Source organism: Pyrus communis, chromosome 16 (assembly GCF_041283825.1).
Source record: "Pyrus communis isolate YQ-2024b chromosome 16, ASM4128382v1, whole genome shotgun sequence".
NCBI classification, from domain to species: domain Eukaryota; kingdom Viridiplantae; phylum Streptophyta; class Magnoliopsida; order Rosales; family Rosaceae; genus Pyrus; species Pyrus communis.
In genome coordinates, this window is record NC_142580.1 from 5,715,567 (window position 1) to 5,733,487 (window position 17,921).

Here is a 17,921-nt window from a genome sequence, read left to right on the forward strand (position 1 = left end):
GAATTGAAGGTTACACTGATGCAGTTTAGGCGGGTTCAATTGACGATAGACGCTCAACATCAGGTTATTTTACATTCATTGGGGGTAACTTTGTTACATGGAGAAGTAAGAAACAGAATATGGTTACCCGTTCTAGTGCAGAAGCTGAATATAGAGGTATGGCTTTAGGGATTTGTGAAATTCTGTGGCTTAGGCTCCTGCTTCGCGATTTGGGTATACTACATGATCAGCTTATGAAATTATTTTGTGATAATAAAGCTGCCCGTGACATTGCACATAATACGGTACAACATGATAGAACAAAGCACGTTGAAGTTGATTGGTTCTTCATCAAAGAAAAATTAGAAGAAAAAATAATTAAGCTACCGACAATAAGAATAGATGATCAATTGGCAGATATCCTCACGAAAGCTGTTTCAAGTCATAAGTTTGCATGTTTCTTACACAAGTTGGACATGAGTAACATATATGCACCAACTTGAGGGGGAGTGTTGACTTTGTATTTTAGGTAGGATTCCTAATTGATATCAATTCTATGTAATCTCCTGTAATCTCGTGTAATTAGTTTTCTTCCTATTACATTAGGGTTGTACACCTTGTATAAATACGCCTCATTGAGAAGAATAAAATTATCATTTAAAGAATTCTCTTCTGTGTATTACTGAAATATGTTGCGTTAAATCAAATTTATTGTGTCGTATTAGAATACAGACGTGGAGTTGTTGATGTGGGGAAGTAGGGTTTTTTGAGAATTAGGGGAATATAAGTAAAGTAGGAATAATGATTGTTGTTCCCAGAAATAAAGGTATTTCTATTTTTTGTATATGAGATGTATTATTTAAGCAATAATGGAAAACATACATTGAAATTGGATGATTTTATCCCACTTTCCTTCAATATTAAGTAACATTAAGTAATCTGAAAAAATAAATATTTTAAAAATTTAAGCAATTGTGAAAATGAGATTTAACGGTTAAAATATTTATATCGTCAAATCTACGTAGCATTGAAACTATATCGGACTCTATTCAACCTTTCTTTTCTTCCATCCTTTTTGCGATGGTGATGGATTCCAGACGTTTAATTTGTTCGGCAAGGCGGCAAGGAGGGCCCAAAAGACTTCAAAACAAATAGCCCTTTTCATGCAATACACAGACACCCATTTATTTACATGCGGTGGCATTTAGAGCAAGTCACACAAATAGTGACCCAAAAAGTCAGGCAAATAGTGGGCCGACAAACCCATCAAGCAATCTGACCCGACCACTTCTCCAAGTGCCATCTGATGTCGCATGTGTCAGGTCAGCATAACGTTAGTCACATTATTAATTTTTCTTTATGTTAGGTGCATGCACAAACGCACGAGTGGGTGGTGCGTTTTGGCAGACAAACAAGGTCAGTGGGGCCCAACTTGCAGTGCACTAAATTTACAAATTAAATGATGTATCACCAATATAAAAAAAAGGTATATGGGTCCAAAGTAACTAAAAATTGGACATATTTCAAAAGTCAAATGTCACTAAAAATTGGACTTATTTCAAAAGATAGCCTATAAAATTGGACCTATTTCAAATTTTCCATAAAAAATAAGCATATTAATTTTTTTTTCTTTATGTTTTTTTGTTTGCATATGGTCCAATATCTTAGTGGATTTCGCCCGTGCATTCCAGGTTCGAAACTCCTCATCTCCTAAATCATTGTAATATTATCGAATCCCTCCCCTTCCCCTTAATAATAATAAAAAATTTCAAAAAAAAAAAAGAACACTCTTTCTTACCTTCCACACTCTTGTTAATTTTTTTGTCGTTAAACTTTCTTAATTCATTTTATTCGTTGACAAAAAATTACCTTAACTATAGGTTCAACGACAATCTCATACCTCAGGTTTGAAAAACAACAATGTCATACCTCATCTTACAAATTCGTCTTAATGTCAGACATCCGTCAAAATTTCAGTTAATTTTTCTGTTAAATATTGACGTGGCTTAAGATGAGCTTTACTCCTTAGTCCAACTGGATTAAAAAATTAATAAAATATTAAATAATTAAATAATATTTTTATAAAATAAGTGGGACACACCCCTTACAAATTCATCACCTCACCAAATTTAAATCTGTAACCAAACACCCCCATAATCTCCCATCTTCTCCATCTCCAGACCAATTTCAAACAAAAAACCCCTAGTTCCCCCGAAACCCTAACCCTACCTCGTCCATCTTCCTCTTCGGACCCATCGGCGCCTAGAAGTTCAGAATGTCGAGCGACCACTGGCAATTGGTCAAGAACGACTCGTAAACCATGAAGTTCCACTGGACCATCAGCTCCGGTGAATTCAAACCCTGCACCAGCGTGTCTTTGTCCAAGCTCTTCTGTCACATCCCGGTCCGGGGTCTACCACATCCCGGGCCAGCTCCACCACCATAACACAATATTGTCCACTTTGACCCCCTACCACGCCCTCACGGTTTTGTTTCTGGGAACTCACACGATAACTTCCCAGTAAGTCACCTATCATGGGAGTGCTCTCGCGCACTACTCGTTTAACTTCGGAGTTCCCATGGAACCCGAAGCCAGTGAGCTCCCAAAATGCCATATGCTAGGTAGTGATGAGAATATACATATAAGGCTTATAGGATTCACTCCCCTGAGTGATGTGGGATGTTACATTCCACCCCCCCTTAGGGGCTCGACATCCTCGTCGGCACACCACGGCCAGGATTAGGCTCTGATACCAAATTGTCACATCCCGCCCCGGGGTCCACCACATCCCGGCCCCGCTCTACCACCATAGCATGATATTGTCCGCTTTGGGCCCCGACCACGTCCTCAAGGTTTTGTTTCTGGGAACTCACACGAGAACTTCCTAGTGGGTCACCCATCATGGGAGTGCTCTCGCGCACTACTCGCTTAACTTCGGAGTTCCCATGGAACCCGAAGCCAGTGAGCTCCTAAAAGACCTCGTGCTAGGTAGAGATGAGAATATACATATAAGGCTTACAAGATCTACTCCCCTGAGTGATATGAGATGTTACATCTTCGCCAACATAGGTTGGTGAAACGAGTGAAGACGCTTCACTCGGTTAGGCATGGGGCACGCCAGCGTCGCCTAGTTCGTAAACGGCAACGTTTTGAAGAGCCTGGCATCAAAGGTATAGTTGTTCTGGAAGAGACAAACATAGTTGTTGCCTTTGGTGGATGGAAGTAGAGTCTCTAGAAAGACAATGAGTAGTACTTCCCACGAGAGGAAGAGAACGGAGACAGTGGATATGGCAGTGAAGGAGGTTCGTGAGGGAGGAGACGTCGTGGCGAGTGCGGTGAGGGGTAGGAGGAGGCTAATCGCGGATTACGAGGATGAAATGGTGGCGGTTGTTGGCGAGGGTGATGGGGAAATGGTGGATTAAGTCAGTGGTGCGGGAGAAATGGAGGGAGAAAAAGGCGATGAGGAACAGGGAAGCGCATGTGAAGATGAGGAAAGCAGGGAGTGTGTGGCGCATGGCTTCTTAGAAGCAAACGAATAGGGACAAAAATGAAGGAGGCCGAGAATTTCAAGAAGGTAATGGCGGTGGCGGTGGAGGTGGTGGGGAGGAAGATAGCTGCCGATGGGTCTGAAGGGGAAGATCCGGGAAGAGGTAGGGTTAAGGTTTCAGGGAAATTAGGGGGGTTTTTTTGTTTGAATTGGTCTGGAGATGGAGAAGAGGGGGATTATGGGAGTGTTTGGTTACAGATTTAAATTTGGTGAGGGAGATGAATTTGTAGGGGTGGGTCCCACTTATTTTATAAAAATATTATTTAATTATTTATTAATTTATTAATTTTCTAATCCAATTGGACTAAGGAGTGGAGTCCATCTTAAGCCACGTTAGCATTTAACAGAAAAACTGACAGAGGTTTGATATTGACACAAATTTATAAGATGAGGTATGACATTGTTATTTTTCAAATATGACGTATGAGATTGACGTTGGACCTATAGTTGAGGTAATTTTTTGTAATTTACCTAAAAATTAAAAGGAGTGAAAAATATAAAAATGTGTGTGAAAAACACTATTTAATTAAAAAATACTAGAAAATATTTATTCTCTTTGTATGTACATTGAAAAATTATCAGGAAACATACTATACATTCTGCTTTCTCATGGCTAATTGCCCAAAACCTATAATCGACTCATAAATCTACCATTGAATCTAACAAATTTATAGTTAAAAAAAATTAAAAAAAAATAAAAAAACTCTCATTGAATTTCTGAAAATAGATGGGTTTTTTTGTTCAGAAAAAGGTGCAGTGCAAAGAGCATCACAACCGTCAACTACCAAGAAGTTAAATCAGCGGGATGCTCAAGGTGGTCGACATAAACACTCCAGTGACTCCACAAAACCCAACAAGTCACGCAAACACCCCAACGCTCCAACTTGCATGAGGCCCACGACTTACTCGGGGCCCACAAAATCAACGGTTCACAGTTCGACCTCGCGGGCCCACTTTCACAATCAGACCGCCTCAGGAAATCACCACGTAGCTGATATTAGCTGGTGAGTTGCGTTTCCCACACATAAATGCTCACGCGCCCACTCTCCTTGCTCTTCCCTCTTCTTTGCATGTCCTCGGAGCTCCGGCTACAATAACGGAGCCCCAGCTCGCATCTCACTTTCTAGTTTCTTTTCTTTTTATTAATTAATTATTTTTTTTTAAATAAAACCACTTTTTATTATATTTTCGCCTTCGCCTCGTTCCATTTTTTTTTTCAAATTTTTCTGGTCATTTTTCTCCCTTTCATTTCGAACTGCGTTCACAGATCTCGCAAACCGTCGAAGATGGACAAACCCTGGGGTACTGTCGGCAACTGGGCCGCCGAGGCTGAGCGAGAAGAGGCCGAGGAGCTCGCGGCCGCCAAGGTTGAGTCCCAGAGCTTCCCCAGCCTAAAGGAAGCCGTCAGCGCCAAGACCAAGAAGAAGAAGATGAGCCTCTCTGAATTCTACAACACCTCCGCGACCCCCGCCTCTAATCGTGTCGGCCTCACTCCCGACGAGATGATGCGCCTCCCTACAGGCCCCAAGGAGCGCTCTGCCGAAGAAATGCAGTACGGTCGCCTTGGTGGCGGGTTTCCCTCCTACGGTCGCTCTGGTACGAATCCGGGTCGGGGCGGGGACAGAGAGGGCGGGGACGGGTCGTGGGGTGGTGGTGGAAGAAGATCCTACGGTGGATTCGACGACGACAGGAGGGGCGGCCCGCCTTCTAGGGTTTCTGATTTAGATCAACCGTCAAGGGCGGACGAGGTTGACAATTGGGCAATGACTAAAAAGTCTCTTCCTTCTGTAGATTCCGGTAGGCAGAACCGGTATAGCTCGCTCGGTAGTGTTGGTGCTGGGGGTGGGGGTGGTGGTGGTGTTGGTGGTGGTATGGGCGGCCCAGCTTGGTCTAGGGCAGACGAGGTTGATAACTGGGCTGTTGGGAAGAAGCCTGCTCCTTCTAGGTCATCCCCATTTGGGTCTGAATTTCATTCGGGTCCGGAACCGGATCGCTGGGCGAGAGGCGGACGCGAGGTCGACAGAGTTGAGAGAGAGCGACCCAAATTGGTTTTGGATCCTCCGAAAGTCGAGGCCGGCGTGAATGAGCCATCGCAGGTTGTGAAGACCAATAAGCCGAACCCCTTCGGAGCAGCTCGACCTAGGGAGGAGATTTTGGCTGGGAAAGGGTTGGATTGGAAGAAGCTGGAGTCGGAAATTGAAGCCAAGAAGACGAGTAGGCCGACGAGTGCCCACTCAAGCAGGCCTTCGAGTGCTCAGTCAAGCCGGTCTGAAGGGCCCGGGCTGCATGCAAGTGATAATGTGGTGAAGCCGCGGCCGAAAGTAAACCCCTTTGGTGATGCCAAGCCAAGGGAGGTTTTGCTGGAGGAGCGGGGTAAGGATTGGCGGAAGATTGATCTCGAGCTGGAGCATCAGGGTATTGACAGGTTGGTTTTGCTTTCTATTTTGTTAAATTTGTAGGTAGTGCATTCAGCTAAGTAATGGTTTCAATAAGTATGGTGAATTGGTAATGGTTGGTTGATTGTTTTTTTTGCTATTAAGAATTGCCCAGTTGCTGATGCTTAGAATATTAGTCATGTATAGTTTTAGGAGAAATTTATCTGTCTACTTTCTTCAAGTGGAATGGGGAACCTTTTAAGTCATTAGTGCTTTGCTAACACTAAAAACAAAATGCTATGTCATGATTTGTCATGAGGACTGTTCTAAGCATGCCCCTGTGAGATCCTGTATTAAAATTCGAATGTTCGCCATGTTAAGCTATTGTTTGAATTTCCTTCAAGTAGCGCTTCGAAATTTTTTTTTTATTGCTCGACTTCATTTGTTACTTGCATGGCTTCTTCATTTCTTCATCTTAGTCCCTACTTACTTGCCATAAGTTGTCTTACTAGTTAATAATCGGGAGAATACTGCTGGAATTATTCCCAACAACTACCAAGTGCATGCAAAGATGCTAGATGGGTTAGTGCCATTTGCCACCTTTGGGTTATGTGTATTGAGTTTATGTTTCGATTGAAAAGGGTCTATAGAAACGAGTAGACTAGTGTATGGTTGAAACAAGTAGATTATATTTGGGTTAGTGCTTCCTCTTGGGCACATTCTTGTCTTATTGTGTGTTTGTGGTGTGGGGGTGAAATGAGTTTACATAAACTTTTTTCCTCCCCTCCCCGATGAAGTAGATATTCATTGCATACAACTAGGCGGTCAGAGACCTTGCACAAGGCCATGTCTTTTTCTTTGCTGGATATTATGCTGAAACAGCCTGGTGTCTTTTTCTTTGCTGAATGAGTCTGATCTAATCACAAGGTACTAATTTTGTTTTCTTTTATAAATATTCAAACCTGATTGCACCTACGTGGAAATTATTAGAATTGCATTTTAATTGGTCAAATATATTATTCACTGGATTACCTTTTCCACTTGGCAGTAATTTAGCATTGCAAAATGCAGTAGGCAGATGAAACCTTATCAATAAACTCAAGTAGTTTGCCTCGTAAGCAGTAGGCAAACTATTTATTTTCAACTTTCTTGTCGTGGTTATATGTAACCTGTGGGTGTCCTGTCGAATTGACCTCTTAAGCCTTTTGTTGCAGACCTGAAACAGAGGAGGAAAAGAGATTGAAGGAGGAAATAGATCATCTAAAGAAGGAACTTGAGAAAGAATCTACGGATAAAGTGAACAGTGAAACGGTGCAAGAGTCTGGTGGTGATCAGCCAAGTCTACGTGATATAGTACTACAGAAGGAAAGGGAATTGGAGGCATTGATACGAGAATTTGATGACAAAGTTCGCTTTGGGCAGAAGGCCATCGATAGGCCAGGGTCTGGGGCTGGTAGGCCTGGGTCTGGGGCAGGAAGGCCTGGGTCTTCAGCAGGGAGGGCCGGTAACTTTCATGAGAGGACGCCGTCTTATTCGGGGTCATTTGAAGATTCTAGAAGCGTGGAATACGTAGATAGGTCTCCCTTGCAAGGCAAAGGAGATCCGTGGGCTAGGCCTTTTGATGACAGAAGGTCATTCCATGGTGGCAGGGAAAGAGGAGGATTTCTGGGGAGCAGAGACATGGGCAGGTGAGAATAATGTGCTTCTGTGCTTTCCTGTTTACAGTCTTATGGAGGATGTTAACCTGTTTAAGAAGTAACTTGATCTGTTATGCTTAGGAAATAAATTTTTTCATTATGCTATTTAGTAGCCTGATCCCAGAACTCTCAAGAATGCATGGGGACAAAGTTGATTAATAGTTGTAAGAAAAAGTTTAAAATTGGATCAAAAACTTTCAAAGAATGACCATTTGATTATTAAAGAATTGGGACATCTCAAAATAACAATCCATTCTCGGCGATTTACGCCTGTGTAGTCAGCATAATATGTGCTTTCAGAGCTAAATGTTTGTCTATGAATGCCTCAAAATGCATATGACGTTTGGTGGTTGTTTATTTGGCAGGGCAAGGTCAAGAGAAAGATGGTGAACAACTGCGCCGTTTCTATGGATTCGTTGAATTGCGCTTCTGACAAACAGGACCAAATAATATTTTGCCTCACTCTTTTTGTTTTCTTCATTTTGCTCTGGGAAATGGAGCAAGCATTATTGATTACCGGCACTGGGAAAACTCTTGCGTTGACGATCTATTGTTGCATCGTGAAACTATGTAAAATTGCAGTTTTCCGTTTTCTTTGTTGTCTGTTTTTTTATGTGAAGGAGCCTGTATTGTTCTTAGGATCCAATTTTACTGAACACCATGGGACTCACTAGTCTATTTTTGTGACAATCGTCTGGGAATTATACAGATATTTTGGTTCTTTTGTGCATGGCCTCGTTGTGGAACTCAAGTTTCTCAATTTTTGTTGCGCGAATGCTTAACTCTGAATCCTACGGGATAAACCCTCGATCCAAATTCCATCTGAAGTTTCTCAGTGTTTGTGTTTAAATTTGTTTTGTACTTTTAGCTCACAAGTCAAAGTTAAAGCCAAGTGTTCTGTGTTGACCATACAAGCGATGCCGTGGAAGCGGTATCCGGAGCCTATGCTTATACTTTTCTAAAAGGCAGTTCATTGGGACACCGTCACCATGGCGTCTCAAGGAAGTTCTTCTCCATTCAGTGACATTGAAGTCCAATGAAGATTCCATAAATTTGATAAGAAGAAACTCCTGTGGCTGTGTTGGAGAAGAATCAGTTGTGGTAGGCTTAAATAATTTCAAAAAACCAATGTGGCGTAGTCTGATTCGTTGGATGTTTGACCAGCAATACTCCCGATTCTGACTACGATTTTGTTTATGATGGAGAAGCTGTTCCGGAGAGGATCCTGGTCCGTTTATAATGATGATGATGAATGAATGATATCGCTACGCATACATTTTTTATTTTTATTTTTTAATGTTTATTTTCCACATTTTGCTACCTGCTATCCATTTAACCTAAATTTACGGATTGTAGGAACTAGGAAGCCCCAAATCAGTTTGTTTTCTTCAACAAATGAACCACAAGAAGCACAACTAGTGCAGAAGAACACAACCATGTAGCTCCATCACCTAACGTTCAAGTTACGTAAACTTTCACTTTCATCTTTTTTCCGTGTCATTGGCGGTTTTGCTAAAAGTGCTTTTATTTGGTATCATGTAAAAATCCTTATGCTTATGTAACTTTGAAACACTTATATTTACTGTGTTAGAAGCGCTTTTGATTGTCTGAAAACATTTTTAACCGTTTCAGAAGCAATCCCAAAGAGGCCGTTTATTCCCTTGTTTGAGGAAAAGGGAGTGAGAGACAGCAGTAGGAGGAGGTTCAAATGGACCGTGCAAGGTTAGGTTGTACCAATAGGTGGTGGAGAGGGCCATGGGGAGTGAAGAGTGGAGGCAGTGGCAGTTGGAGTGGTTGCCAAGTCCACAAAACACATCAAGTAATGGTTGCCGAGTCCCAGCAAGGTTTAACTTTGGCGATTCTAATTCCACCACGGATGATTTATCAGCTACATTTTTTTCAACTTCCTTCTCCCTACCGCAATACATTCTTTGTTAAGCCTTGAAGTCTTACGGTCTCGGATATGGCTACGTTCATTTCATCAATGACAAGTGCTTCGGGCGGAACCTGTAATTTCTTTGAGTAGAAAATTGTTAACCATGAAAACAGCTACAATGTTGCATTTTCGCATCAACTTGTAAATGTTCTTAAAGAGATTACAATCTTGAACAAAATAGTGATATTGGTAGTCTTGCAGCGACTCTACCAACAAGGAGCAAGAGTTCTTTGGATTCACAACACAGGTCCCCACGGCGATTACCATATCCATTGTGGGAGGAAAGCGATTTGTTAACGGCACTGAAGTTGAGATGGGATGGGGTGCACTATTCCGATGCTGCAAACGACTTGATAGCCAACCAAACTATGGGCGGCTCTTTGTCCCACTCTCCAGCCTCAATCGCTGAAGCATGTCGCAATCCTCCACAGTTTTGATTCAACTTCAAGCGGATAACTTGTTCTATAAGTTTGGTACGGCTTTAATATTGTACTTAATCATTGAGGTGAGAGTGTTTAAATTAAGGATCCAACCTTGTTTTGTTCTTGAATAAATTTAAACAACCGATGTGGACACCTAACAAATGAAATCCAATTATATTTGCGATGATATCACAATTCATCTTTCATTTCATAAAATTATGTTTCCAGATTATGCTACTTGCCTGCCCGTTGACCTTCAAATCTGTAAGGCTATTCTATCGATTTCACAAAGTACGAAGTTCTTATGGACCGTGCGAGGTTTATTTCTATCGGCAGGTGGTGGAGAGGACCATGGGGACTGAAGAAGAGTGTGGAAGCAGTGGCGGTTGGAGTTGTTTTAGTTGCTGCTCTTTCAACTTCCTTCGGCCTTGTACCACAGAAGAAATCGTGCAGCGCTTGTCAATTCCCGGCAATGTATAACTTTGGGGATTCAAATTCGGACACTGGTAGTTTCTCAGCGACATTTTATCGGCTTCCTTCTCCCTATGGCTATACCTTCTTTGGTAAACCTTCTGGCAGGTTCTCAGACGGGCGTATCATCATCGATTTTATAGGTTAGAGCATCATCTGTTGTCATTACATTGTCTTCAAATTTAAGGCTACTTGTAGACTTTTATTTGCCTTTCTTTTGCAGCTCAAAAGTTGGGGTTTCCATTTTTAAGTGCTTATCTGAATTCTATCGGAGCAAACTTCCATTTTGGAGCGAATTTCGCGATTGGAGCATCTACGATTCAGCCACTAGATGTCAGGACGTTTGGAGATGGATATAGCCCCATCTCTCTTAACGTACAGCTTTCGCAATTTGCACAGTTCAAAGCACGTGTAAATGAGCTTTTCCCTCGAGGTAAGGATATATGTTTGCTGAAGACGTTTTACTTGAATAATATTTGTTCATTATGCTGCTGTTGCACTGAATGACGGATTGATTTTCAGATGAAAGGTCATACGTCAAGGCCGGCCTCCCAAGAGCAGAGGACTTCTCCAAGGCCTTGTACACTTTAGACATTGGACAAAACGATCTTAGTGCCGGGTTAAGCTGGAAGACGGCAGACCAGCTGCTGGAAAACGTCTCCAGCATAACAGCGCAGTTAGCCTTGACAATCGAGGTAACCAGTTTCGATCTTCTTCTTATTCATTTCATGAATCACTATTGTCGGGTTAACTTTATTAACACGAAGTCAGAAACAATTTCTCTCCAGATTTTTTTCCGTCATAGTTGTCATATGAAATGCCTAAAATCCCGATGGCTCTATAAACAGATTGTTTAATATGTGCAGCAACTCTACCAACAAGGAGCAAGAGTTTTTTGGATTCACAACACAGGTCCGCTCGGGTGCTTGCCTTCAACTCTTGCGTATAAGATGGCAGAACCCGGCGACCTGGATCAGAACGGTTGCTTGAAGCGGTACAATGAGGTGTGTCAAGAATTTAACAGGCAGCTCAAGGAGAGAGTGCTTAAACTAAGAGCCAAACTTTCAGAAGCAGTTCTTACTTACGTCGATATCTATGCAGCAAAATACACACTTATCAGTGAAGCGGAGAAGTATGGTAAGTCTTTTCCCTCTTCATGCATTTAGCTAGTGTCTCTGTGCTTCATTTCCTTGGCGTATCCAAAACCCTAAACCCTTTTTTCTCCGTTGTGTGGAATGAGCAGGTTTTACGAGTCCTCTAGCTCAATGCTGTGGAAGCTACGGTGATGTCCCTGTCCGTTGTGGGGTGAAAGCTATTGTTAATGGCACTGAAGTTGGAGGTCCTTGTAGCAATCCTTCTCAGCACATTAACTGGGATGGAGGGCACTATTCTGATGCTGCGAACGAGTGGCTAGCCACCCGCATTATGGACGGCGCATTCTCTGATCCTCCGGTTTCAATCACCGAAGCATGTCACAAAACTCCACAGTTTTGATTCTACTTCAAGTATCCCGGTTGGGGTTGCAGCATTGCTTCGAGTCATGGTGCAATTCCGGTCTTGTAATCTTGGCACGTCAAAGAATACTCAACCGAAAAAGAAACAATTAAAATGAATCTCTAATCAACTGGAAATTTAGTGATTCAAATTTGAAGCAATGACGATGACACATTTTCAGGATTTACTTTGTAGAATGAACTCTGATCGAAATTTAAGGTCACCTTTAATGATCAACTCTGTAAAAAATCAACCAGAAATATCGTTCAATTAACGTTGAGCATAGTTTTTTGTGTTTCATGAATAGATCTGGGTACCTGAAAGAGGGAAGAGCAAAAAAAATTGAACTGTAAAATAGAGAAAAAAGACGACTTCACTGGGGATCGAACCCAGAATCTCTGGTTTCGTAGACCAGCGCCTTATCCATTGGGCCATGAAGTCCGGATGTCGATTTGGCTAGGATTTAATTTATTTAATTATAAAATGGCGAAAAGTTGAAAGCAAATTATTAGGAGGGTGTAGTCAAACTAAGGGGGGTGTAGTAGTCTTGGTTATATATATTTTTTGCTCTCAAATCCCACAAAATTCATAACTTATTGAAATCCTCTAAAATCTTAATTTTTTTTAATACACTTAAATTTGGATGGATTTTAAAATCCTTTAAAATCTTTTAATTGACTACATCTAGATTTGAATAGATTCTAAAATGATTTTAATTGACTACAACTAAATTTGAATGGATTCTAAAATGATTTTAATTGACTACACCTAAATTTGAATGGATTCTAAAATCCTTTAAAATCTTTTAATTGACTACATTAGGATTTTAAAGTCTTTTAAAATCCTCTCAAATCCGAGTTCGACTACATCCCCTAAGATATTAAAGGATTTTAAAAATAATAGATTTGATAGGATTTAAGAAGATTAAAGACTCCTACAAAATTCATATGCATTTTAAAGAATTTGAATGGATTGTGATGGATTGTGGTGGAAGATTTTGAAATCCTAGGGGATGAGGCTGGTTTCTTTTTGCTCTTGACTATATATAGTTTTTACTCTCAAATCCCATAAAATCCACAACTTATTGAAATCCTTCAAAATTTTAATTTTTTTTAATACATTTAGATTTGGATAGATTTTAAAATACTTTAAAATCTTTTAATTGACTACACCTAGATTTGAATGGATTCTAAAATCTTTTAATTGATTACACCTAGATTTAAATGGATTCTAAAATCTTATAATTGATTACACCAAGATTTGAATAAATTATAAAATATTTTAATTGATTACACCTAGATTTGAATGGATTCTAAAATATTTTAATTGACTACACCTAGATTTGGATAGATTCTAAAATCTTTTAAAATCCATGCACCTAGATTTGAATGAATTCTAAAATCCTTTAATTCTGCACTAGGATTTTAAAGTGTTTAAAATCATCTCAAATCCGAGTAGACCCCTCGTGAAAAATGCCAGGCGCTTCCAGTCAAGACCGATAAAAGCGAGTTGTAGGGAAACTAAACAAATACAAATCGACAAATTCGGCTCCAAAAGCCAAAAGCCGATTTCAGCAAGATAAGTGATTGTCTTTTCTTTCTCTTCTTCTTTGTTTCCTCAGACGGTATGGAATCTCATTTCTCAAAACTACTAGTTGCGACTGCTATGTTAATTTTACTATCAGTGAGCTTGGCAGCCTCATCGTCTCCATGTAAATTTCCGGCCATATTCAACTTCGGTGACTCAAACTCCGACACAGGCGGCTTGTCTGCGCTCTTCGGCCAGGCGCGTTCGCCCCACGGTGAGTCCTACTTCCACAGCCCCGCCGGCCGTTACTGCGATGGCCGTCTCGTCATTGACTTTATAGGTACTTTTCCACACTTTTCATCTTCTTCCGCAGTGTTCCAAAACGTCCCGCTTAAACATGTCTAGATACTCGCCTCGCCTAGACCTCCTAAGTTTTGACTTACATTTTGATCGCTTTAGATAGAAATTATTTGATTTTTTTTATTTGAAATTAAATACAAATAATATCTGACGAAAATTAACATCATGATGTACGATAAATGATTATAATGTATGAATTTCTAAAATTCCTACAAAATAAATCCGGAGACGATCCTCTTCTATTTTTTTACCATGATGATCGATTCAACTATTCATTTATTTTTTTTGGTCGTGCAATTATTCATTTCATGTACTTGTTTGTCGATCATTTGAATAGAAATATTCCACCGACGCTTAGGTTGATTGTAGAGTGAAATAAAATATTATGTCCCAACTCAGGCATCAAAAGTTGCTCTTACTTTAATGTTACGTTTTTAATGTTGAAATACGTCTCAAGTTCAAACAGAGTTATTAGAGTTCTGTAATTGCAATTCAATTCTTCTTTGATATTGACGTGCGGGAAGTTCTTAGTGCAACCTTCAATTTTTTCAGGAAAGAGAAGATTGGTGCTTCGGACAGGGATTGTCAATGAAGAACTAATCTTGCCTAACCCTTCCGAAAAAAAAAGTGTGACGTGTAAATGTGGATAAGATAATTGAGTCAGTGTGGGAAGCTACCAAAAACGCCAACCCGCCTCTGTTTTAACTTATATGACATCACATGGTTTTATACAGGAAACGAATCTAACCAAATCAGATTATCTGACAATTAGTAATTGGACTGAATCTGTAATATTAGTACTACGGGTCTAGTTTAGCGGTTCTTGGTCGACTCACATGAACGACGTTGACGTTTATAGTTGTTTTGAGTTCGATATCTGACTAAAATTTTGATCATATTGTGTGGTTAAGCTTAAATTCATCGATTTAAAGTAGAATATAATTGTATAATAAAAATATAATATTTTGATTGAATGTTCTGTTTGCAGCGAACAGCCTTGAATTACCGTATCTTAGCGCATATCTTGATTCTGTGGGAAGCAACTTCACTCACGGAGCCAACTTTGCCACGGCGGGCTCAACCATCAGGCCTCAGAACACAACCATTCGCCAGAGCGGGTTTAGTCCCGTCTCCCTGGACGTTCAGTACAATGAGTTCTACGATTTTCAACCAAGATCCCAAACCGCTCGTAGTCGAGGTCACAATTTGACATGTGCACATATACTTTTCCTTCTGTATTTTAACGGGTTGCATTTGTGCGTTTAGCATATGTGGCAAACTATGATTTGCACGTAAGGAAACCGAGCAGTGTCCTTACGCACATCTACACAGTTTATTCGTTGAGAAAACTTGTATCAATGTAGGCTAATCCAGAAGATCAGTTGCAATGCAGGTGGAGTTTTTGAACAGCTAATGCCTAAAGCAGAAGATTTCTCTCGTGCTTTATACACATTTGATATTGGCCAGAATGATTTAACATCCGGTTTGTTCTTGAACATGTCCACTACCCAAGTCAAGGCATATGTTCCTGATGTGCTGAACCAGTTTAGCAGCATTGTTAAGGTAATTAGCAATTCAAACTGTGCCTAAATTTGGATTTAATTAGTCATTAATTTGGTTGTGATGTGCTTTCTATGTGTACTCACGCAGAATGTATACAATCAAGGAGGTAGATACTTTTGGATACACAATACAGGTCCCATTGGTTGTCTTCCCTACGTATTGGACCGCTTACCAATCCCAGCCGCGCAGCTTGACAAGGCCGGATGCGTCAGGCCTTACAATAAACTTGCTCGGTTTTTCAACCGGGGATTGAAACAAGCGGTGGTTCAGTTAAGAAAAGAACTACCATTGGCTGAAATCACTTATGTTGATGTTTATTCAGCCAAGTACTCCCTCATTAGCCAACCACAAAAGCATGGTAAGCCCTTCCTAGATTGAAACCACTTTTGTCAAGTTTATGATGTCGTGTTTTGTATTCTTCGACGGTTTGCTGACATGTAATACAAAATGTCGCAGGATTCGAGCAACCGATAAGAGCATGCTGTGGTCATGGTGGGAAGTACAATTTCAACAAGCAAATTGGATGTGGAGGAAAGATTAGGGTTCATGGAAAAGATGTGTTAGTGGGAAAGGCATGCCAAGACCCATCACTTTGGGTGAATTGGGATGGTGTGCATTTCACTGAGGCAGCTAACAAGAGAGTCTTCGATCAGATTGTAGATGGTTCACTCTCAGACCCACCAACTCCATTGAAATTTGCTTGCCATGGAAAGCAGCAGCAACCTCATTAGAATTTAGATCTGATGCTATCTTTTTTTCTAAAATTCAAATAAAATACTTTATGTCATCAGAATCTTTTGTTAATTTAATCTTTATTTTTTGCTAGGATTAAGGACCAAGTGGTGACCTAATGTCTCTCCAAAGTCTTTAAATTCTTTTTTTTTCATCTGCTTTCTCCTTCAGTCTGTGTGTGTATGCATTCCCTATGGAATCACATTCCTCAAGAATACTAGTTGTGACCACTTTGGTGTCGCTCACGTCGAGCTTGGCACCGATATTATTGGTTTTGGCCTCGACTTCATGCAAGTTTCCGGCTATTTTCAACTTCGGCGACTCAAACTCCAACACCGGTGGCTTCTCTGCAGTTTTCGGCCAGGCGGGTCCGCCTCATGGCAGTCTTATTTCCACTGCCCGGCCGGTCGTTGTTGCAATGGCCCCCTTGTCATCGACTTCATAGGTACACTCCATTTTCCATCTTCTCATCCATACAGTTTGCAAGTATGGTAGACTACTGGACTGGTAGCTATTGCCTAAACTCTAACCTCAACGAATATACAGTTCATTGACCTTTTTGCTGTATTTTTTATTTTATTTTTAGTTTCCGTTGTGCCATGTGATCGAAAACGATATACATTATAACACATGGATTAATAACATCTCTAAATAATTGCTCAAGAAAAATTATCTAATATTTAACGCTCGATTGAATGCTTTGTTTTCAGCTAAAGCCTCTGATTTCCATTTCTTAGTGCATATCTTGATTCAATGGGCAGCAACTTCACTCTGTTAGAATATGAGCATGAGTATGAATCGGTAAACTTGGTTGTAGGATTAGAGATTGAGTAGGAAGTCTTGTTGGGAATGGATTTGTAAATCCATGTTGTAACTGGACTGCTATTTGGAACGAATTGGAATTCTATATGGATTTTAATAGGGGAATCCTTATAGAATTTGGCTAAGATTGTATAGTAGATATATGGTGGCCTTTGCTCTCACAGTGTGTACTCGATATAAGACTAAGACCTATTATTAGTTGAGAGTCTCGTTCACTGCAGAGAGGAGAAGGTGCACCACGACTTTGATGCAGAAACCAGGCATGGCAGCAGCTTCGAACTCTTTTGCGGGTATGTTTTCTCTCTGTGCATTGCTTTATGGTTTATGGTTTTGTGTTTTGATCACGGTAACTTGCTTTGCATGATCCTGGTGCTGTGTTTATGCTAACACACTCATGGAGCCAACTTTGCAACGTTATCCCCAACCGTAAGACCCCCGAAAACAACTCTTCGTCAAAGTGGAATCAGTCCAATCTCCTTGGACGTCCAATACGGCGAGTTCTACGATGTCCCTTCTTCGAGATCCCAAATCGTTCGTAGTACTACTTAGATTAATATCTAGTTTTCTCTAGTGCAGCTAATTGTAGCCTTTTAAATAGCAAATGTGTCGACTGTCAAGCTAATATTGTTCATACTTCAACCTTATAAACTTCAATGTAGGTGGAGTATTTGAACAGCTAATGCCTAAAGCAAAAGATCTTATCTCTCGCGCTTTGTACACGTTTGATATTGGTCATAACCGAAAACATCGATTTTCTTAACCATAATTTAAGGATCACATGTACAAAAGATCAAAGAAATTAAAATCGTTTAATCATGAGTATCTATCAAGCAAATGAACGCATACACACGCAAGTACTATCTTTCTTTTTAAATTCTTTTTTCAAGACCATGCTATCAAAGTGGGAACTGGATCCTCTTCTGAGCTCAGGATGGAGATCCTTATGAGCAGCCTATTCAGGCTGTTCAAATTTGATCAAACGGTTATAATTATTA

General features: G+C 40.5%; 3 protein-coding genes and 1 non-coding gene across 5 annotated transcripts; 3 read left to right on the forward strand and 1 right to left on the reverse strand.

The window, feature by feature from the left end:
- The first annotated feature begins 4,533 nt into the window (after window positions 1-4,533).
- Window positions 4,534-8,329, forward strand: LOC137731095 (eukaryotic translation initiation factor 4B2). Its single transcript, XM_068470171.2, has 3 exons — window positions 4,534-5,952; window positions 7,117-7,590; window positions 7,965-8,329. Exons 1-3 carry the CDS (start codon window positions 4,814-4,816, stop codon window positions 7,987-7,989), a joined length of 1,638 nt encoding a protein of 545 aa, XP_068326272.2. The 5' UTR covers window positions 4,534-4,813; the 3' UTR covers window positions 7,990-8,329.
- A 1,814-nt stretch (window positions 8,330-10,143) lies between these two features.
- LOC137730665 (GDSL esterase/lipase At5g14450-like) lies at window positions 10,144-12,222 on the forward strand. The gene is made up of 5 exons (XM_068469635.2): window positions 10,144-10,571; window positions 10,652-10,861; window positions 10,951-11,123; window positions 11,295-11,565; window positions 11,672-12,222. Exons 1-5 carry the CDS (start codon window positions 10,262-10,264, stop codon window positions 11,920-11,922), a joined length of 1,215 nt encoding a protein of 404 aa, XP_068325736.2. The 5' UTR covers window positions 10,144-10,261; the 3' UTR covers window positions 11,923-12,222.
- Window positions 12,223-12,290: 68 nt separating this feature from the next.
- TRNAR-ACG (transfer RNA arginine (anticodon ACG)) lies at window positions 12,291-12,363 on the reverse strand. Its single transcript has one exon. It is a non-coding gene; the product is annotated as a tRNA-Arg (tRNA).
- A 1,021-nt stretch (window positions 12,364-13,384) lies between these two features.
- LOC137731462 (GDSL esterase/lipase At3g26430) lies at window positions 13,385-16,197 on the forward strand. 2 transcript variants are annotated; one of them, XM_068470570.2, is made up of 5 exons: window positions 13,385-13,723; window positions 14,798-15,007; window positions 15,203-15,372; window positions 15,460-15,730; window positions 15,829-16,197. In XM_068470570.2, the coding sequence occupies exons 1-5, from the start codon at window positions 13,549-13,551 to the stop codon at window positions 16,101-16,103; spliced, it is 1,101 nt and encodes a 366-aa protein (XP_068326671.2). In that variant the 5' UTR covers window positions 13,385-13,548; the 3' UTR covers window positions 16,104-16,197. The 2 variants fall into 2 exon arrangements, with proteins under 2 accessions (XP_068326671.2, XP_068326670.2); XM_068470569.2 differs by having other exon boundaries at window positions 13,388-13,789.
- The last annotated feature ends 1,724 nt before the right edge of the window (window positions 16,198-17,921 follow it).